This window comes from Nycticebus coucang, chromosome 18 (assembly GCF_027406575.1).
Source record: "Nycticebus coucang isolate mNycCou1 chromosome 18, mNycCou1.pri, whole genome shotgun sequence".
Taxonomy (NCBI): Eukaryota; Metazoa; Chordata; class Mammalia; order Primates; family Lorisidae; genus Nycticebus; species Nycticebus coucang.
In genome coordinates this window covers 65,161,701-65,184,709 of record NC_069797.1, presented here as the reverse complement: position 1 = coordinate 65,184,709, position 23,009 = coordinate 65,161,701, and the positions used below count along the sequence as shown (strand labels likewise).

Here is a 23,009-nt window from a genome sequence, read left to right as displayed (position 1 = left end):
GTTTCAGGACTCCAGAACCAAGCTTCGGAGTTTCCTAATCCTGGGGGCTCATCTCCCGGCTCCCCCCAGTTAATTTCTGTCTGTAGCTGGCGCTGCCCAGTGCCCTCAGTCGCTGGGGTCGCCCCCGTGCGCGACACCTTTTCGGGCCCTTTCTGCCTCAGTTTCTCTAAAGGGGCAGGAGGAGGATCATATGGGGGGGGTCCCCTATCCTCCCAAAGCCGAAGCAGTGGAGACGCAGGGAGGAGGTCCGGCCGAGTTCGGGCTCCAGCCGAGGCTCCGCGGAGGCTCTAGTTTCCGGCCGCAGCTGACGCTGGGCACTTAGCGAACTGCGCGCCCCTCTGCCCGGAGCCCCCGGCACCCGCGATTCAGCCGCACAGAGCAGCGCTGAGCCCAGGCGCCCCCAGACTCGGCGCTCCCGCGCGCCCCCTAGCGGCCGCCGCGCCGCCTCGCTCTGTCCCAGGCTCGTCGGCGGCGCAGCTCACGTGACCGCGCTCCGGGCCTGCGGCCGCTGTCGGTTCCCCCAGTCACCGAGCGAGAGGGAAGAAACAAGATGGCGGCTGAAGGCGATCCGGAGTGGGGCCCCAGCAATTCGGATTGAGCCTTCTCCCTCCACCCGCTTCCGCCGGTCGGGCCCCTCCCGCCCGGCTCCGCCGGCCTCCCCACCCGGCCCCGGCGCCCCCCACCGCCCCCCTGCGCCCGTCCCTCCCTCCTTCGCCTTTCCTTCTCCCCCCGCCTCGTCTCCGACATGAGGGGCCGGCGGGGCAGGCCGCCCAAGCAGCCCGCAGCTCCCGCTGCGGAGCGCTGCGCCCCGGCCCCGCCGCCGCCGCCGCCGCCGCCGCCGCCGCCGCCCACGTCTGGACCCATCGGGGGGCTGCGCTCGCGGCACCGCGGCAGCAGCCGGGGCAGGTGGGCCGCCGCCCAGGCTGAGGTGGCGCCCAAGACGCGGCTGAGCTCACCCAGGGGGGGCAGCAGTAGCCGGAGGAAGCCGCCGCCGCCGCCGCCGCCGCCACCGGCCCCCCCCAGCACCAGCGCCCCGGGCCGGGGGGGGCGAGGAGGCGGGGGCGGCAGGACGGGGGGCGGGGGCGGCGGCGGCCACCTGGCCCGGACCACCCCGGCCCGCAGGGCAGTCAACAAAGTGGTGTACGATGACCACGAGAGCGAGGAGGAGGAGGAAGAGGAGGACATGGTCTCTGAGGAGGAGGAGGAGGACGACGGCGACGCTGAGGAGACCCAGGATTCTGAGGACGACGAGGAAGATGAGATGGAGGAGGACGACGATGATTCCGATTATCCGGAGGAGATGGAAGACGATGACGACGACGCCAGTTACTGCACGGAAAGCAGCTTCAGGAGCCATAGCACCTACAGCAGCACTCCAGGTACCCACCCAGCCCAGTTGCTGCAGACTCCTTCCCCACCTCCTCTGCCCTCCCCCCTTGCTCACTCCCTCTTGAGTGCTGTGCATCCTGCTCGGATCTCCCCCCATTCCGCCACCCCCTCCAAACAGAAGGGAAATGCGACGGCACTTCAAGTGGCAAAAAACTAGATTTACAAGAGGAAAGAGGCGCATTGTTCAAAATGGAGATTTCATTGTTGCAGTTCGCAGGCCATACACTCTCCCCCCCCCCCCCTTTTTTCTCTTCCAAATTTGTGCCAGTGCAGTGTCTCCATCGGGCAGGGTTGAAACTTTGGCACACACATATCCATTGCATTCATTTTTCTCCCCTTGTTTTGGTGTGGATTTTTGGAATGAAAGAAGCCCCTTGTTTTGCAAACCTCTTTTGCATTTCTAATGTGGTTTCTTTTGGATTTTTGTTATGTATCTCTTATTTAAAAGGGAATTAAAGATTTAGACAGACTGTGGCACACAAACACACCTAAAACATGCTTCTTTCTCTTCACCCTTCTAGCTGTGTGGTTTAAAAATTGTGTTAAGGAAATGGATCAGTTGAGTTAGTAGGGTAGCCTTATCAGGTCCTGTGTTTTTGTTTTTATCTTTACGTGCTAGTGGGCTTGTGCAACAGTTGCTGGTAAATGGCTGATTTAAAAGCAAAGCAGAAAACCAAACAAAACCAAATTTGGTAATTCATCCGATTCAAAATCATTTTGGTTAAATCCAAAATAAAAGTACAAAACCACAGGAACGTGCGTCTTAACTAATTTGATCCCTTTGCTTTGCTTTGGAACTGCAGTTTCATGTCACCTGTTGCAGAAGATGTGTAGTTGATTATCCATACGTAATTGTATGAAGATGAACTTCTGGACCAACTTCCAAGTCACACAGAAGTATCAGATTTGTTATAAAATGACTTTTTCTTTTCATTCTATTTCTGAGGAAAAAAGCCTCCCTGAATCTGTAATGAATTTCTCCATGGTAACTCCTCTCCTGTCTTCTCATAGAAAGTTTCTCTAGGCTGAGACAGAGATGCATTTTGTTAAAAACATACCCACAGTTGCTGCTTTGTATTAAATACGTAGTTGCGGTTTACTAAATTGTGAAAATAACGTAACTGTAGCAACAACCTATAAGACTTTTCCTTTATATTTTTATCTGGATTAGCTAAATTAGAATATGGTTTTGCCTGTGGCTCAGTGAGCAGGGCGCCGGCCCCATATACCTAGGGTGGCGGGTTCAAACCCAGCCCCGGCCAAACTGCAACAACAAAAAAAAATAGCCGGGCGTTGTAGCGGGCGCCTGTAGTCCCAGCTACTCGGGAGGCTGAGGCAGGAGAATCGCCTAAGCCCAGGAGCTGGAGGTTGCTGTGAGCTGTGTGACGCCACGGCACTCTACCGAGGGCAATAAAGTGAAACTCCGTCTCTACAAAAAATAAATAAATAAATAAATAAAAGCATTTACAAAGGAAAGTTTATGAGGAAATATTTATAAGGACATACTGTTTTTTTTTTCCTTAAAAAGTTAAGATGTCATGTCATTTTTTAGAGAGACTAGTAAAATTACTTGAATTTACAAGTTTCCATTTTTTTAGTAAATGGTTAAATATTTACTTGAATAGTGTAGGTATTAAGCCAGGGGGAAACCCATTTAGATCGTCCTAACATCAGGTGAAAAAAAGTGCTATCTTTTACCTGATGGTAAGATTAGTTGTCTGTCTTTTCTGGGGAAGGCTGTCAGGAGAATGAAGGGGTGAATCAAGTGTCAAGTGTTGTATTTTGTATGTAGAAGGGACCACACGTGAGTTCTTGCCAACTTAGTTTTAGGACATATTTTATAGTAACAGTTTTTACCATGGGATCACATGTTGGGCTTCTTTGTACCAAAAGCTGGGGATTGAAACATGGAGCCTGAATTATTTACACTGTTGGAGGAAGTTTTGTCTGATTAGACAGAGCTAAGACATTTTGGCATGATAGTTCAGCTAATTTTATGTTCCATTTAAAGGCCTAGCAAATAATATTTAGGATTGATGGCTGGTGCATGTGCTGAATTAAATTACAGTTTGTGGCTAGGTTTCTTTTTTTGAAAAACACCTTATTTTTGATATTTCAGTGACTTTTTTTTTTTCTTGATGGTCCTCGTGTCTATTTGACCTGGTCTTATGTGAATTTATTGACTCTGTAGGGATAGGTGTTGATCTTCCTCTCCCTGCAGCTCCTGCATAGCAGGTGCTCCTCAAAGAATGGCTGGATAAATTATTGTTAGTAGGTGAGAACTTGTAATAAATGAAGTTTTAGTAATTCTTACAGTGGGTGGCAAGTATTTTGGATTTAGGAAGATAAAAATTGGTCTGATTAGGTTTGAAAGGCAGTTTGACCAGTGAATGTTACTCTGTTTTGAGCTGCTATTTCATATTGCTTACCAGGCATGTTCCTTTCTTTAGTGGCTGTGGTGTTAACTTGGAGGTTATACCTTAAGGGTATAGCGAAATGGATGCGACATTTTGTGTTCTGAACTTTTAGAATATGTCCACTTGCCTGGAATGAGTAACAATGCATGACAGTGAGTTGCTCAGGCTGAGTATTAGTTTCATTAATTTTATAGTCTGTACTTCCTGCGAGGAAGGCTGTCAGGTGAATGTTGTATATGTGTATGCTTTGGAAGAAAAAAAGTTTTAGGACTTGGTTTAACATATCCCAAGAACACATAAAGAAATATGATTGGCGGCATTGAATCCTGTTGTACTGTCAAGGCAAAAAGAGGAATTCCCTTTATTGATAATTTAGAATAATTTGATTAATTTTTGTAGTTTAGAATGTTGTAAGTGTTGACATGATAAATTTATAGTGTAAGGAAAACACCCAGGCATCTATTCACATCTTGAGTACTTTGTAGGTAATATACCTGTTGATGCAAAGACATTGGTTGTGACATTGTGAAGTCATGGATTTTTACAAGTTTATTCATTGGAGATTAAGTGTTTTCCTTTTATGGAAAAAATTTTAAATGGGTACCTAAGGTAGTCACATGGTAAATACTACTGTAGGGATGGCAACTTATTAATACAATATTGAAATCATCTACTTTTGCTTAAGTTGGAAGCATTTGTCTAATGAAAACTTTCATGAATTTATTTTTATTTTTTAAATTTAGGATTATTTCAGCCTATAAGTTTTATGACACAGCCAATGCATTGAGAAAGATTGTATAGAAAATTCATTTTGAATTTGGCATTTGGTAAAGTTCTGACACACACTTAGAAATTAATCATTTGGTGGGCGGTGCCTGTGGCTCAGTCGGCCGGCCCCATATACCGAGGGTGGCGGGTTCAAACCCAGCCCCGGCCAAACTGCAACCAAAAAATAGCCGCGTTGTGGCGGGCGCCTGTAGTCCCAGCTGCTCGGGAGGCTGAGGCAAGAGAATCGCTTAAGCCCAGGAGTTGGAGGTTGCTGTGAGCTGTGTGAGGCCACGGCACTCTACCAAGGGCCATAAAGTGAGACTCTGTCTCTACAAAAAAAAAAAAAAGAAATTAATCATTTGGTAATTTCAATTATACCTAGTACTTGAAACAGAATGGCTCTTGTATTTCAGTCTTAGTCTTGTGTGAGACGTCTTGAGAATATTTACCTGGAATTTTGAATTTTGATTTTTGAAACCTATGATGATTTTAGGAAGTAAAAACCCTGGTGTTATCCTGGAGAGTTACTGATTTATGTACTCAAAGGATTACAACAGTGAAGATCAGTGGGAGAGATGCCATGAATAAACTATAGATTTACCTGAACCAGAATTTGTTACTGGTTTGACAATGTTTATTCCCACCAATGTCAACCAAATATCTATTCAGTATGCGTGTAATTCCTGATTGCTATAAGTGAGGTACAAAGTATAGTGGAGATTTAAAAGAAGGCAAGATTGGGGGGGTTGGTGTGGGCGTACGCTTCGCTTCCCGGATGGGCATGTGCAGAGTGAGGACAGACAGATTGAGGGAGGAGAGAGGAAGGGAGCAGCAGAGACTGATAGTAAAGCGTGGGCAGTCTCAACATGGTTTAGTAAGAGCCTGAGTACGTGAAGGAAATAAACTGAACTCCATTGTGTGCTGTGTTTGGCAGTACTTAAGAGAATCAGCTGATATTCCTTCCTCATCTATAGGATAAGGATTGGGCTAAGTTGGTGATCCTCAGGCATTTTTCGCTCCTCGAACATCCACAGGGAGATGCTGTATTCCCACCAGCACCATGCATAAGCATGAAACAAAATCAAATCAAGGAGATACTGTTAAGCCACTGGTGTAGTCCTTTCCCCCAAATTGAGCTAATTATGTTTGAGATGCTCTGAGGTGCTCTCTCTCTCTATCCAAGCTGTGTCAAATCGGTTTTTTTTGATATTAGAGATCAGTCAGAAGATCTGCAAAGACTGGGATATGATTCCAGTGGGATGCTAGGAATTTTTTTTTTTTTTTAGACAGAGTCTCACTTTGTCGACCTGGATAGAGTGCTGTAGCGTCATAGCTCACAGCAACCTTAAACTCTTTGGGCTCAAGTGATCCTCTTGCCTCAGCCTCCTGACTAGCTGAGACTACAGGCATTCACTAGGATGCCCAGCTAGTTTTTCTATTTTTAGTAGAGATGGGGTCTCCATCTTGCTGAGACTGGTCTCAAATTTCCAATATCAAGCAATCCACCTGCCTCAGCCTCCCAGAGAGCTGGGATTACAGGCATGTGCCACTTCGCCTGGCCTGGATGCTAGGAACTTTAGCAGAGCCTCTGTTCTGCAGGATGGATTGGAAGAAGATGAGGTAGCTGGTGAGATCCTATTGGGTTTTGTAGCCCTTGGATGGAAGATATATAGGAGGTACAGTTTTTGGCCAGGGCTGGGTTTGAACCCGTCACCTCCTGCATATGGGACTGGCGCCCTACTCCTTTGAGCCACAGGCACTGCCCAATTTTTTTTATTATTATTTGGAGTTCATTGAGGGTACAAAGAATTAGGTTACACTGATTGCATTTGTTAAAGTCCCTCTTACAGGGCGGTGCCCATAAGGAGTAGGGTGCTGGCCCCATATACGGAAGGTAGTGGGTTCAAACCCAACCCAGGCCAAAAAAAAGAAAAAAAGTCCCTCTTACACTTGTATCCTGCCCCCAAATTCCCCTTGTACTTGTCCCACTCCAAAAGGTGTGCCATACACCATGACCCTCCATAATTTTTGGATTGCCCTAGGTCAGCTTGGAGAATTTATTCCAGAAGGAATTTGCCAGATAAGGATCAGTGGAAGTGGAATTATCAAGTGATTTCCACACTGGCAGTAAAGACTATGGTAGGCATTGGGGGCACCTGTACACATGAGCTTGCTACAGTTAAGATACATGAGAATTTGAGGATTCTAGGGGAATCTTTTTATGATTGTCAGAGATCGAGAGAGGTGGCATGTTGCATAGAGATACAAAGAGGGAAGAATCTGGAATCAAACTTCGTGGGTTTGAATCTGAGCTTCTCAATGAAGAGCAGTGTGCTCAATTTTCTGTGCCATACTTACCCTATTTGGAAAATGGAGGTGATACAGTACTTAATTTTGGTTTCTGTAAGGGTTAAATAGGTTAATATGTGAAAAGCCTACAATGGTGTCTGGAACATGGTAAAGATTTAATACATGTTAGCTATTCTTTTCTTTCTTTTTGTGACAGAGTCTCACTTTGTCACCCTTTGTAGAGTGCTGTGGTGTCTGCTCACAGCAACCTCAAACTCTGAGGCTTGCCTCAGCCTCCTGAGTAGCTGGGACTACAGGTGCCCGCCACAACGCCCAGCTATTTTTTTGGTTGCAGTTGTTGTTTAGCAGGCCTGAGCTGTGCTCAAACCCGCCAGCCTCGGTCCAGTGCCCTACTCACTGAGCTACGGGTGCCGATCCAGCTATTCTTACCTATTGATTTTTTTTCCCCCTGAACTGAAGATGGTGACTCTGTGAAGATATGGAGACTTCACTTACTGTGTAGTTGGAATTTTTTTTCCCAGAGTCTCACTTTGTTGCCCTTGGTAGAATGCTGTGGCATCATAGCTCACAGCAATCTCAAACTCTTAGACTCAAGAGATCCTCTTGTCTCAGCCTCCTGAGTAGCTGGGACTATAGGCACCTGCCACAGTACCTAGCTAGTTTTTTATTTTATTTTTATTTTTTATTTTTTGTAGAGACAGAGTCTCACTTTATGGCCCTCACACAGCTCACAGCAACCTCCAACTCCTGGGCTTAAGCGATTCTCTTGCCTCAGCCTCCCGAGTAGCTGGGACTACAGGCGCCCGCCACAACGCCTGGCTATTGGCTAGTTTTTTAGAGATGAGGTCTCACTTTTGCTCAGACTGGTCTTGGGGTCTTGCTCTTGCTCAGGCTGATCTCGAACTCGTGAGCTAGAGCAATCCATCTGCCTCGGCCTCACAGAGTGCTGGGATTACAGCTGTGAGCCACTGGGCCTGGCTGTGTTGTGGGGTATTATTTTATTTTACCCAAAGCTGTCCATGGAGTCACAAGACATAAAAATATTTTAAAGGCTTGGTGCCTGTAGCTCAGCAGCTAGGGTGCCAGCCACATACACTAGAGCTGGTGGGTTCGAATCCAGCCTGGGCCTGCCAAACAGCAATGACAACTACAACCAAAAAATAGCTGGGCATCGTGTGGCAGGTGCCTTGTAGTCCCAGCTGAAGGCTGAAATAAGAGAATTGCTTAAGCCCGAGAGTTTGAGGTTGCTGTGAGTTGAGATTCCACGGCCTTCTATCGAGCACAACATAGTGAGACTGTCTCAAAAAAAAAGAAAAAAATTAAAGATTCTATTTAAGTAAAAATGTAGATTTAAGTAGTTTTATTTCTCCCCCCTTAGTAGAAACATTAAATGTTAATTTACCTATTTAAATAATTTAGTTCACCAAAAATTAGATTTATTCTTGAACTGTAAGTAATAGATTTACTTCAGGTATTTACAATGGCCAGTTTAAGTAGAGAAAGCATTCTTGGTATTTCTGGCTCTTTGGTAGTTCCACCATGAGCTCTTGCTCTGCCTTTTCCTTAAATACATTTTTTTGCAGGATTTCAAGCTAGCCTGTGGCCCTCTCACTATTCCCTTCTTCCCTTGAGGTCTTATTTATTCTCAAATTTTCAAAAATTGTAAGGAAATATTATAAAAATAGTGTACATTTACTCTTTTTGGAAGATATACATAGTACAAAAATGACAATGAAAATCATCTGTAATATGTGTGTATATATATTTCCATTTTCTATAACATGTTTTTATCTACCTTTTTTTTTTTTTTTTTTTTGTAGAGACAGAGTCTCACTTTATCACCCTCAGTAGAGTGCCATAGCATCACACAGCTCACAGCAACCTCCAACTCCTGGGCTTAGGTGATTCTCTTGCCTCAGCTTCCTAAGTAGCTGGGATTAAGGGCACCCGCCACAAAGCCCGGCTATTTTTTTGTTGCAGTTTGGCCGGGGCCGGGTTTGAACCCGCCACTCTCGGTATGGGGCCAGTGCCCTACCCACTCACTGAGCCACAGGCGCTGCCCCTAATCTACATATTTTTAAAAAGATGTAACTGGGAGCATATTAAACTGCTTGTTCTTACGTGATATACAGCAAAGTTTTCTCTGTATCCTTGTGTCTTTTCAAAGTAGTACATGATCATAGGTAAAATAAAACAGTATTAAAAGCTCAGAGTGAGGGGGCAACCCCTAGGCTCAAAGGAGTAGGGCACCGGCCCCATATGCCAAAGGTGGCAGGTTCAAACCCAGCTCCTGCCAAGCTCATAGTGAATAAAAGCATTTGCCTTCTGTATCTCTTCCCACCCCAAGATCTCTCCATAGACAGTGGCTTTTAACTCTCATAGCTTTTGTTTTGTTTTGTTTTGTTTACTACAGTATGTATTTTATTTCATTTTATTTATTTTTAGAGATAAGATCTTGGTCTTTTTTTTTTTTTGAGACAAAGTCTCACTTTGTTGCCCTTAATAGAGTGCTGTGGCATCACAGCTCACAGAACCTCAAACTCCTGGGCTCAAGTGATTCTCTTGCCTCAACCTCCCAAGTAACTGGGACTATAGTCGCCTGCTACAATGCCCGGCTATTTTTTAGAGACGAGGGTCTCACTCTTACTCAGGCTGGTCTCGAACTCATGAGCTCATCCATCCGCTTTGGCCTCCCAGAGTGCTAGGATTACAGATGAAGGTCTTGGTCTTTTGTCTAGGGTGGAGTGTAGCAGTGTGATCACATGGCTCACTTTAAACTCCTGGGCTCAAGTGATTATCCTGACTCAGCCTCCTGAGTAGCTGGGCTACATATGCCTTACACTACACCCAACTAGTTTTCAAATTTTTACTTTTGTAATGTTGCCCAGATTGTACTAGTGTTTTTAAAAAATAAGATGCTTATATTTGATTTATCAACTTTAGACATTTCTTGACTTTGTTGTGATAGATAAGGATTTAGCCCTATTATAATTCTGTTTACCCTCTCTGTCTCCTCCCATTATAGAGATAGCATACTTTTTAGATAAATTGTTAGGGATTGATTACACTGTTAGGACTGGAAATATCATTTACCATTAAGTATTGTCTTATGGTTATGGGATGGGGTTTTTTTTTTTTGTTTGTTATAATTTTCCTGGAGTTACTGTGTCATTTTTTCATTTGCTTTAGCCCAGATCACTATTTTGTCTGTAAAATATCTGTTATTTTCTAAACTCTAACAATTCTAAATTTCAACATTAATCTTCCTTCTACAGCCCCCAGCATTCCTGTTCTTGCCTGAACTGGTTGCTCTTTTTTTGAACATCGCCCTGGAACTTTTATTTGCTGTCTTTTTCATGTTGATCCCGTTTTTTGGGTCCTGTGTCTTTGGTTTACTTCTCTTTTTCTCACAACCTTTAATTACTTCCTAAAAACTGGGTGTGTGAAAAGTAAACTTTTTATCATCACTCACATTTGAAAATGCCTCTTCAACTTTAATATTGGATGGATGGTTTGGCTGGTATAGGATCCTAAATTAAATCAATTTTACTTGAAGGATTTGCTTTATTGTGTTCCAGCATTTAGTATTGCTGTTGAGAAATTTAGTGCTATTTACTTCCTTCATGTCTTACCTGTTTTTTCTCTACCTTTCTAAAGCTTTTAGGCTCTTCAAGGTAGTTTTGCAGTGATATATTCTGTAGTGTGGCTTTTTAATTTATTTTTTTATTTTTTTACCCTTAAGAAACAGGTTCTCTTGGCTGGGCATGGTGGCTCACAACTGTAATCCTTGCCCTCTGGAAGGTTGAGGTGGGTGGATCCCCTGAGCTCAGGATTTTGAGACCATCCTGAGCAAGAGTGAGACCTCTAAAAAATAGCTGGACATTGTGGTGCACACCTGTAATCCCAGCTACTGGGGAGACTGAGATAAGAGGATCACTACAGTCCAAGTTTGAGGTTGCTGTGAGCTATGACAAAAGTGAGATTCTGTCTCAAAAAAAAAAAAGAAAGAAAGAAAAAAAGAAACAGGTTCTCACTTCGTTGTTCAGGCTGACTCAAACTTCTGGGATCCAGAGATACTCCCTCCTCAGCCTCTTGAGTAGTGGTGGGTGCCATTGTGTCAGCTAGGTTTGTGGGTTTTTTTTTTTTTTTTTTTAGAGACAGAGTCTCACTTTGTCACCCTCGGTAGAGTGCCATGGCGTCACAGCTCACAGGAACCTCTAGTTCTAGGTCTTAGGCAATTCTCCTGCCTCAGCCCCCCGAGTAGCTAGGACTGCAGGCGCCCGCCACAACACCCAGCTATTTTTTTTTTGTTGCAGTTTGGCCGGGGCAGGGTTCAAACCTGCCACCCTTGGTATATGGGGCTGGTGCCCTACTCACTGAGCCACAGGCGCCGCCCTGTTTTTGTTTTTTTTTTTGAGACAGAGTCTCAAGCTGTCACCCTATGATGCCGCTGGTTAGAGTACTGTGGCATCATAACTCACAGGAACCTCCAACTCTTAGGCTCAAGTGATCCTCTTGCCTCGGTTTTTCTATTTTTAGTAGAGAACAGGGGTCTTGCTTTTGTTCAGGCTGGTCTGGAACTTGTGAGCTCAAACAGTCCACCCCACCTCCGCCTCCCAGAGTGCTAGGATTATAGGAGTGAGCCACTGAGCCAGGCTGTGTGGTTTGTTTTTTTTTTAAGAAGTCTCTCTGGCTATAGACTAGAGAATGAATTGGAGTGGGTTAAGAATGAAGGGAGTTAGATTGTTGAAGTAGACCAGATGACTGATCTTGTGCTAGGTTGCTATCAGTGGGAGTGGAGAAAAGTCATGCAGAAGTTAAAGTGAATCCTTACTGATAGATTGGTTAGGCTAGGGTGTGCTTAGGAGAAGAAAAGGGGGTCAAGGATGAACTGACTTCCTAATCTCCCTTATTTCTCTTCACCTTAAATTTGATCTTCTAGTAATAGTGAAGTTTTTGTAGTTCTCACCCACCTAATAGTTTTTCACCTGTGTGATGGCTAATCCCTAGTCATCCATCCGTCTCCAGCTTGCCTTCTCTGATATCATTCCATTTGCCGCCAGGTGGAGCAGAGTTCCTTTACACCAGTGGTTCTCAACCTTCCTAATGCCTCAAACCTTTAATACAGTTAAAAGGGGTTGCGACCCACAGGTTGAGAACTACTGCTTTACACCCTACCCCTTTAACCTCCAGGACCTTGTGCATTTATGTTTCAGTTTCCAAATATCTAGAGGTTTTCTAGGTATCTTTCTGTTACTGATTTCTAATTTAATTCCATTATGTTTAGAGTGCATAATGGAATTTGTTCATAAATTTATAATTCATACATAAATTTAATTTTGTACAACAGTTTTAGAGGTTTGTTTTGCACCCTGAAATATTGTCAAAGTGCATATTCTGTACGTATTTAGAAGGTGTATTCTTCTTTAGAATGTTCCATAAATAGCAATTAGGTCAAGTTGGCTGATAATGTTATTAAGACCTTCTATATCTTTTACAATGATTACTAAGTGGAGTGTTGAAGTCCATGACTATTGTTAAGGATTTATCTGTTTTTCCTTGGAGTTTTGTCAGTTTTCTTGTAGTTAAGACTGTGTTATCAAGTTCATAAACCTTTAGGAAGGATTGTTTTATCCTTGTGATTATTTGACCCCTTTATCTATCTTTGTTTCTTTCCTGTCTTTTCTTTCTTCACAGAGTCTCACTTGTCGCCTGCTGTAGAGTGCTGTGGCATCACAAACTCTTTGGCTCAAGCAATTCTCTTGTCTCAGTCTCCTGGTAGGTAGGAGTACAGGCGCCGGCCACAAGGCCTGGCTATTTTTAGAGACAGGTCTCGCTGTGCTCACCCACCTTGGCCTCTCAGAGTGCTAGGATTACAGGCGAGAGCCAGTGTGCCCGGCCTATTTATTTATGAGAGAGAGTCTTGCTCTGTTACCCAGACTGGAGTGAAGTGGCACCATCATAATTTCATTGAAACCTCAAACTTCTGAGGTCATAGGATTCTCCTGTCTCAGCCTCTGGAGTAGTTAGGACTACAGATGCCTGTCTAATTTTTTTATTTTAATTTTGTTTTATAGATGGGCTTCACTATGTTTCTTTGGCTGGTCTTGAACTCTTGGCCTTAAGGGATCCTTCTGTGTTAGCCTCCCAGAGTGCTGAGGTTAACAGGGTGATCCACCTCACAGGTGATCATTCTATTTTTTATTTTTTTGAGACAGAGTCTCACTTTTTTTTTTATTAAATCATAACTGTATACATTGATATGATCATGGGACATCATGCTTTTTTTTTTTTTTTTTTTTTCTGCAGTTTTGGGCCAGGGCCAGGCTCGAACCTGCCACCCCCGGTGTATGGGGCCAGTGCCCTACTCCTTGAATCACAGGTGCCGCCCAGAGTCTCACTTTTTCACCTTGGGTAGAGTGCTATTGGCATCATAGCTCACAGCAACCTTCAACTCTTGGGCTCAAGCAATCCTCTTGCTTCAGTTTTTCTATTTTAGTAGAGATAGGGTCTTGCTTTTTGCTCAGGCTGGTTTCTTGAGCTCAAGCAATCCAGTCCACCCACCTGCGCCTCCCAGAGGAGTGGAATTCTTTAGTTACTTAAGTGATGGTTAAATTGCAGCTGTGGAAGCTCCTGAGGTTTGCTAAGAAAGTGAATTCTTAGACCAGGGGTTCTCAAGGTGTGGCCTGTGGGCCACATGAGGTGGTGTGATTGTGTTTGTTCCTGTTTTGTTTTTTTACTTCAAAATAAGATACGTGCAGTGTGCATAGGAATTTGTTCATAGTTTTTTCTTTTAAACTATAGTCCAGCCCTCCACCGGTCTGAGGGACAGTGAATTGGCCCCCTGTTTAAGAAGTTTGAGGACGCCTGGCTTAGACTTTTCTTGATTTGTTCGGTAATTGACATAGTTGAGAGAGTGTGCAGCATTGTGTTCAGTAGGTGCAGTTTCTGTATTTTATTAGAAATATGGCTTCTTTCTTGTTTTTAGTATGTTTACATTGCCTCTTCTGAGGTCTCTGTATAGTAAATTCTATTTATGGAAGTTAAAAAATATTTCAGAAATGCATACATTAATCTGTGGAATTTGTCTTCATGTTCTGTTTCCTTTCTAATTCTTGTATAGCTACATCAAGACTTGTCTCGGGCAGGGCTGGTGGCTCATGTCTATAATTCTAGCACTCTGGGAGGTCGAGGTGGGCTGATTCAGGAGTTCAAGAACAGTCTGAGTAAGAATGAGACCTTGTGTTTACTAAAAATAGAAAACTAGGCCAGGTCCAGTGGCTCATACCTGTAATCCTAGCACTCTGAGGCTGAAGCAGGTAGATTGCCTGAACTCTAGAGTTCGAGACCAGCCTGTGCCAGAGGGAGACCTTATCTGTAAAAAAAAAATAGCTGGGTGCTGCGGCAGGTGCCTACAGTTCCAGCTACTGGGAGGCTGAGGCCAGTAAATTGCTTAAACCGGAGAGTTTGAGGCTTGCTGTGATCTGTGATGCTACAGCACTCTACTGAGGGTGACAAAGTGAGACTCTCTTAAAGAAACAAAATAGAAAACTAGCCAGCATTTGTGGTGGGCACCTGTAGACCCAGCTGCTGGGAGGCTGAGGCAAGAGGATTGCTTGAGCCTAAGAATTTGAGGTTGCTATAGCTATGACACCATGGCACTATAGCCTGGAGCAACAAAGTGAGCCTCTATTTCCTAAAGGGGGGGGGGAGACTTGCCTGAGGAAATAATCCAACATTTAATTTAAAATAGCTAATGAAATTATCAGTGCATTTTTCCCAGGTTTTGTAGACATCGAAATTATTTTATGTATTAGAAATCTTTTTTTTTTTTTTAGTTTAGACAGAGTCTTACTATGTCAACTTTGGTAGAGTGCTGTGGCATCACAGCTCACAGCAACCTTCAACTCCTGGGATTAAGCGATTCTCTGCCACAGCCTCCCAAGTAGCTGGGACTACAGGTACCTGCCACAACTCTTGGCTATTTTTTTGTTGTAGTTGTCATTGTTGTTTTTAGCAGGCCCAGGCTGAGTTTGAACCCGCCATCCCTGTGTATGTGGCCGGTTCCCTAATGACTGAGCTATAGATTTCAAACCCTGTACTTGAAATCTTATTCAGTAAATTATTTTTTTCTCCAATTTATGCTTTCAAAATATTAAAAATGTAAAAAGTGGTTTTACTGTAATTTCATACATATTTGAACTTTCGAGTCTAAATTAGCTAAGTGAGATGCCTTGGATTTCTGATTCTATGTAAACTTGGAAGATTGCCTTCTTGCTGTGTGTATTGTCCTTAATTGCCGTAATAGCTTGAGCTGTGAATCTTCTCAGTGTCTCAGAAAAAAATCTAACGGTGGAGGTTATTCTGGCAGAAGTCACAAACTCATATGCTCACAGGGTCCAAGCAGGATAGGTAAAGACAGGAACTGCTCCTTTTTTCTTTATTAATACATATGCTGTTAATATTTATTTGCTTATTGAGTTGTCAGGCCCTTTTTGCTTTGTGCTGTCCTAATGTGCTAGAGCTGTTAGCATTGGTCCCTGAATGCAGGTGTTTCCATAGGGTAACATAGGAACATAGGTTCCTAGGAGTGGGATTGGATCATTGGGTTGCAGTGTATGCCAATAGGCTGAACCAGTTTATACGTCCATCACCTGTTTGTTTTTTAACCTTCCCTGTTCTGTGCTTAGGTGGTTTTAAAAGTTTACGCAGACCTTTACCACGTGTTCTGGGGTAGCGATTAGGCCCAAAGTCCTCGCCTCATCAATTTATTGGCAAATACACTTAGTTTTAATGTGATGTGAGCACCTGAGTTTACTCTCCAAATGGGGGTGAGAGCTGCTTGGCTAAGAGGAAAGCACCAAGGAAATGGAGTTCTTATTTGCTGCTTAGCCAAAGTCTGGACTTCAGGGAAGTCATTCTTTTATGGACCTCAATTTACTCGCCAGTAAAGTATAGGCTGGACTAGATAATCTTTTTTTTTTTGTAGAGACAGAGTCTCACTTTATGGCCCTCGGTAGAGTGCCGTGGCCTCACACAGCTCACAGCAACCTTCAACTCCTGGGCTTACGCGATTCTCTTGCCTCAGCCTCCCGAGCAGCTGGGACTACAGGCGCCCGCCACAACGCCCGGCTATTTTTTTGTTGCAGTTCGGCCGGGGCCGGGTTTGAACTCGCCACCCTCGGTATATGGGGCTGGCACCTTACCGACTGAGCCACAGGCGCCGCCCCGCCCCCCTGTTTGAGTTTTTAAAAGTCAAATATGGCTATGTTGTCAAATGATGTCTTGGCATCTTTTTTTTTTTGGCCGGGGTCAAGTTTGAACCCGCCACCTCCAGTATATGGGGCTGGCGCCTTACTCCTTGAGCCACAGGTGCTGCCCAGTCTTAGCATCTTTTAAGATGATCACATAGTTTTTGTCTTACGTGCCACATTTAGTATAATATATGTATGTTAATAGAATTAATTAGACCTCAAAATATTGCCCCATTCTTAGATTCCTGCAGTGAACTTCTCTCATGATATATTTTTACATATACTGCTAGATTATTTATTTATTTATTTTTTTACTGCTTTTTAAGAGATATTTTAAGTTTTCTTTTTTTTTTTTTTTGTAGAGACAGAGTCTCACTGTACCGCCCTCGGTAGAGTGCCGTGGCGTCACACGGCTCACAGCAACCTCTAACTCTTGGGCTTACACGATTCTCTTGCCTCAGCCTCCCTAGCAGCTGGGACTATAGGCGCCCGCCACAACGCCCGACTATTTTTTTGTTGCAGTTTGGCTGGGGCCGGGTTTGAACCCGCCACCCTCGGCATATGGGGCCGGCGCCCTACTCACTGAGCCACAGGCGCCACCCTGATATTTTAAGTTTTCAATAGTTCATACATGCACAATGTGTAATGTATTTGAGATTAATTTATATTTTATCAGTAGTTTATTGCTGAGTAGCAATCATTATATGAATATACCACAGCTCCTTTCATTTTTCCATTCAAGAGTTGGGCATTTGTAATTTTTGGCAATTATGAATAAAGCTGCCATAAACATTTTCATAATGTTTTTTGTAGAAACACAAATTTTTGTAGCTTTTGGGTAAATACGTAGGGATATAATTTCTGGATTATAGTTTATAAAACTGCCAAAACTGGTTTTCAAAAAGTGGTTATGCCATTTTGCATTCTTAGCTGCAAATGTATGAGAGTTCTAGTTACCCCATATCCTCTCTACTACTTGACAGTATCAGTTTAAAAAAAAATTTTAGTTACCTTAATCGGTATGTATAGTGGTATCTCATTGTGGTTTTAATTTGCTTGACCCTAATGACTAATGGTGCTGAACATCTTTTTTTTTTTTTCTTTCTGACAAAGTCTCACTCTGTTGTCCCTGCTAGAGTGCCATGGAATCAGGCTAGCACACAGAAACCTTAAACTCTTAGGTTCAAGTGATCCTCTTACCTTAGCCTCCCAAGTAGCTGGGACTCAGGTGCCCACCACAGTGCCTGGCTAATTTTTCTATTTTAGTAAAGACGATGTCTTGCCCTTGCTCAGGCTGGTCTTGAACTCCTGAGCTCAAGCAGTCCACCTGCCTTGACCTCCCAGAGTGCCAATGTTACAGGCATGAGCCACTGCACCCAGCTGACCTTTTTTTTTTGGCCGGGGCTGGTTTTGAACCCGCCACCTCCGGCATATGGGACCGGCGCCCTACCAGCTGAGCCACAGGCGCCGCCCCAGCTGACCTTTTTATTGAGCATACTTTTTTCTCCTGGTGTCATATACCACTTTAGTTTGCAGATAATGAGAGTAAGCCAGAGCTGAGGAGGATGGGGGGACACAGTTAACAGGTTACCAAGCAATGCAAAATCATGGTTAATGTAACTTAATTGTACAAAAATGAATTTAATGTCAATTGATCTCATTAAAATTATTTCAAAAATTATGGCGGCGCCTGTGGCTCAGTGAGTAGGGCGCCGGCCCCATATGCCGAGGGTGGCGGGTTCAAACCCAGCCCCGGCCAAACCGCAACAAAAAAATAGCCGGGCGTTGTGGCGGGCGCCTGTAGTCCCAGCTACTCGGGAGGCTGAGGCAGGAGAATCGCGTAAGCCCGAGAGTTAGAGGTTGCTGTGACTCCACGGCACCTACCCGAGGGTGGTACAGTGAGACTCTGTCTCTAAAAAAAAAAAAAAAAAAAAAATTATTTCAAAAATTAGAAACATGTTTACCATTCTACAGATAACAATTGGAATGCGTAATAATAACAGTTTTTGGAAAAACTTGTTACTTTCAACAGGTGTTCTTATTTGTAAAGCAGAGTTCGTACTTCATAGATTTGTTCAAGGGATTAAATGACATATGTTTGCTCGTTACAAACTAAACTGTGAAATATTATATAGAGAGATATGTTATATACTTACATATGCTTGCTATATGTATGGTTGGACATCACATTTCATAGATTGGGAAATAGGCATCTAAAAGTTGCTTAACTATGAAGAAATGTAGGCTGTTGTCTTTTCCTAGGTGAGCCACTTTTTTTCCCTCCCAGTATTAGAGCTCCTCTTCTTTCTTCCTTTCACTGCTTTTCTTTGTCTTTACCCTAAACCTGTGCTTCACTATGGAACTCCTCAGGAAAAGTGGTCTGTCTACTCTGGCAACTTCCCTCTGGTTCTTGAGAGGCATTTCTGGTTAAGACAACCACCTCATGCTGGTTATCTTACATGTAGATGTTTTTTCTCATTATATTCTTGTCAGATCAGTCATGATTATCTATAAACCACTTAATCTGGGTAACTGAGAGCTGATTATAATTCACATTTCTTTATTTATGGTTTGGAATCTAAATGGGAAAACTTAACAGACTTCTCACTCTGTTGCCCTGGGTAGAGTGCTGTGGTGTCACAGATCACAGTAACCTCCAACTCTTGGGCTGAAGCAATTCTCTTGTCTCAGCCTTCCGAGTAGCTGGGACTATAGGCGCCCATCACAACACCCAGCTACTTTTTGGTTGCAGTTGTCATTGTTGTTTAGCAGGCCTGGGCCAGGCTTGAATCCACCAGCTTTGTGTATGTGTGTAAGTGGCTGGCATCCTACTCGCTGAGCCACAGGCAACAAGCCAACTTTTTTTTTTTTTTAAATAGGGAAGTGATTTAGTTTTTATAAAGTAAATTTATTTCAGGTTAAGTTGAGGGTACAACCAGGTCAAAAAATTTGATTTTGTTAGCTAAAGTCCTTCTTGTGGTTATGTCCCATACACAAAGGTGTGCCAAACACCCCCATCCATGCCCATTCAGTGAGAGAACCCCAATCCCCCCTACCCAATTTGAATTCAAATGATTTTTTCTCCTATGTGGGCATGCATCAGATCATGTATTGGCTTCATACTAGTTTTGAGTACATTGGATAATTGCTTTTTCATTTTTCTTTTTTTTTTTGGAGACAGAATATTACGTTTTTGCCCACCTCCATAGAGTACCATGGCGTCATAGCTCGTATCAACCTCAACTCTCAGGCCTAAGTGATCCTCTTTTCTCAGCCTCCTGAGTAGCTCGGACTACAGCTGCTCACCACAATGCAATACCCAGCTAAGCTTTTCCATTCTTGTGATAATGGGAAACTTTGAATTTAGATTTTTCTATAGACTTAATTTGACAATTATTTTTTTTGTTGTTGTTGTTTGTTTTGTTTTGTTTTGTTTTTTGCAGTTTTGGCTGGGGCTGGGCTTGAACCCACCACCCCTGGCTTATGGGGCCAGCACCCTACTCATTGAGCCACAGGCACTGCCCTAATTTGACAATTATTAAAGAAATTTGTGGCTGGGCGCCTGTGGCTCAAGCGGCTAAGGCGCCAGCCACATACACCTGAGCTGGCGGGTTCGAATCCAGCCTGGGCCCACCAAACAACAATGATGGCTGCAACCAAAAAATAGCTGGGCATCGTGGTGGGCACCTGTAGTCCCAGCTACTTGGGAGGCGGAGGCAGGAGAATTGCTTGAGCCCAGGAGTTGGAGGTTGCTGTGAGCTGTGATGCCACGGCATTCTACCTAGGGTGACAGCTTGAGGCTCTGTCTTAAAAAAAAAAAAAAAAAAGAAAAAGAAATTTGCTTCTTTGTTTATTGAGGTATGTGTTTAAATAGGAAAAGACCTGAGAACCCTTAGTTTGTAGAAATGATGTATGGATTTGTAATAATATTTCCTTTATTTATAGGTAGGCGAAAACCGAGAGTACATCGGCCTCGTTCTCCAATATTGGAAGAAAAAGACATCCCACCCCTTGAATTTCCCAAGTCCTCTGAGGATTTAATGGTGCCTAATGAGCATATAATGAATGTTATTGCCATTTATGAAGTACTGCGGAACTTTGGCACTGTTTTAAGATTGTCTCCTTTTCGCTTTGAGGACTTTTGTGCAGCTCTGGTGAGCCAAGAGCAGTGCACACTCATGGCAGAGATGCACGTTGTACTTTTGAAAGCAGTTCTACGTGAAGAAGACACTTCCAATACTACCTTTGGACCTGCTGATTTGAAAGATAGCGTTAACTCCACGCTGTATTTCATAGATGGGATGACGTGGCCAGAGGTGCTGCGGGTGTACTGTGAGAGTGATAAGGAGTACCATCACGTCCTTCCTTACCAAGAGGCAGAGGACTATCCGTATGGACCAGTAGAGAACAAGATCAAAGTGCTGCAGTTTTTAGTTGATCAGTTTCTTACAACAAATATTGCTCGGGAGGAATTGATGTCTGAAGGGGTGATACAATATGATGACCATTGTAGGGTTTGTCACAAACTTGGGGATTTGCTTTGCTGTGAGACTTGTTCAGCAGTATACCATTTGGAATGTGTGAAGCCGCCTCTTGAGGAGGTGCCAGAGGACGAATGGCAGTGTGAAGTCTGTGTAGCACACAAGGTGCCTGGTGTGACTGACTGTGTTGCTGAAATCCAAAAAAATAAACCTTATATTCGACATGAACCTATTGGATATGACAGAAGTCGGAGGAAATACTGGTTCTTAAACCGAAGACTCATAATGTAAGTACATCTGGTATTAATTTTTATATGAATTTAAAATTAAACCAGTAACCTTTATGATTGATACAGAGGAGCTGTGCTCCTGATGTGATATAAACCTTTGTCATTTAATAATGAGTGTTACAGGTAAATAATTTCTAACTTGAAGGAATATGTACATTAAGACAGTGTTTAAAATTGTAAAGAGTAGCCGGGCGTTGTGGCAGGCGCCTGTAGTCCCAGCTGCTCGGGAGGCTGAGGCAAGAGAATCGTGTAAGCCCAAGAGTTAGAGGTTGCTGTGAGCTGTGTGAGGCCACGGCACTCTACCCGAGGGCGGTACAGTGAGACTCTGTCTCTACAAAAAAAAAAAAAAAAAATTGTAAAGAGTGTATGAAAGAAGTAAAACATACACTATTTTGAGCCTAGGATAGGAAATAGAACGTTATAGGTAGAATGCTGCTATAGGCCCATCTTCGGTTATATTCCCCCAACCTGCCTCTAACTTTGCTGTTAGGATTTTTTTTCTCTTTTCCTTTTTAGTTTTATCATATCTGTATATAAAATGGAGTCACAGGACAACCTAGTTGTCAAAGGAAAGATCAGTTATGCTATTACTGGTTGTAGTCCCCCAGGAGGAAGATAGTCCCAGCAGACTCAAGGTCACAGTCTGGCTTCAGTGTTCCTGAGGGTTTTATTTTTGTTGTTGTTGTTTGTTTTTTTTGTCTCCTTGGGTAGAGTGCTGTTGTATGATAACTCATAGCAACCTCAAACTCTTGGCTCTAGGAATCCTCTTGCCTCAGCCTCCCATGTAGCTGGGACTACAGGCACTGCCATACCCCCCAGCTAGTGTTCCTGAGGGCTTTTGAGAATCTCTTTTGGGCAAGTCAGCAGGCTAGGTCATGAGGCAGTCTGGAAAACAAGGTTACCTCAGGGCATCAGGCAGGATTGTACTTTGGACTAAGTATTGGACATCTTATAGAAATATGGTCAAAGGGAGTGGGCTACTTTGTATTTTCAGTTTTTGAAGTCTTCAGAGCTTCTTCTAGTTCTCAGATTTAGGGTAAAATTAGAAAATCTGGTAAGTTGAAATGAATGTCAGAATAGGGCATGGAGGGGAGAGCAGAAACTTTTATCAGTGTACTGTCAGGAAATTCAATCCATTCTGATTCTTGGTTCTTTGTGTATGTCTGGTTTGGACTTAGCTGGAAGCTTACGGACAGCATTCTGCAGTTTTTTTTTTTTTTTTTTTTGTAGAGACAGAGTCTCACTTTATGGCCCTCGGTAGAGTGCCGTGGCCTCACACAGCTCACAGCAACCTCCAACTCCTGGGCTTAAGCGATTCTCTTGCCTCAGCCTCCCGAGTAGCTGGGACTACAGGCGCCCGCCACAACGCCCGGCTAAGCATTCTGCAGTTTTATAGTGATACCCCTTGTGTGGGTCTGTTTTCACCTATTGGTTATTTGGTGGGCACTTTCAATCTGGCAGTTGTGTTCTGGTAACAAGAACTTCTCTTGAAAACTTCCTCTTTTCCTTTCCCTGTTGGATTTATCTTGAGCTATTGCTTTATTGAATGTTGGACTTCCTAATTTGGTCTTCTGATTTTCTTATCTTTTCTCTCCAGTTTTCCTCTGTCTTTTTTCCTCTTTGAGCATGTAGCTCAAGTTTCCTTATCAGAGTTGTCCAACCCTACCATCTGGTTTTTCTTTTCTCTTAACCATATTTTTATTTTCTGAGAGCTCTTTTGTTTTTAAAATCTTCCTTTAAAAAAATCTTGTTTTTGTTTCATGCATATAGTATTTTATTTTCCCTTTCTGGGGATATTAGTGATAGGGTTTTTTTCCTCTCTGTGCGTAGTCTGTTTCTTCCAAGTTGCCTCTTCGAATTATTTGTTTTTGTTTTCCTCTTCCATCCTCAGATGCCTGTTAATCTTTAATTTTCAGCTCTTGATTGACACTGTAGAATTATGTAGCTAATTGGGAGCTCTGAACAAATGGGTAGGCCTTATTAATTTCAAGTTTAACTGTTGGTTTTTCATAGTCTCTCTCTTTTTTTTTTTGAGTCTCACTTTGTTGCCCTGGGTACAGTGCCGTGGTGTCACAGCTCACAGCAACCTCCAGCTCTTGG

The 23,009-nt window shown here is 43.4% G+C and overlaps 1 protein-coding gene across 6 annotated transcripts in view; it reads left to right on the top strand.

The window, feature by feature from the left end:
* The first annotated feature begins 540 nt into the window (after positions 1 to 540).
* Positions 541 to 23,009, top strand: part of BPTF (bromodomain PHD finger transcription factor) — a 147,588-nt gene continuing 125,119 nt past the window's right edge. For all 6 annotated transcript variants that reach the window (XM_053570806.1, XM_053570807.1, XM_053570805.1 and 3 more), the window contains exons 1-2: positions 541 to 1,379; positions 20,084 to 20,906. In XM_053570806.1, coding sequence (XP_053426781.1) covers positions 746 to 1,379; positions 20,084 to 20,906 — 1,457 coding nt within the window. In that variant the 5' untranslated portion in view covers positions 541 to 745. The remainder of the gene's footprint in view (positions 1,380 to 20,083; positions 20,907 to 23,009) is intronic.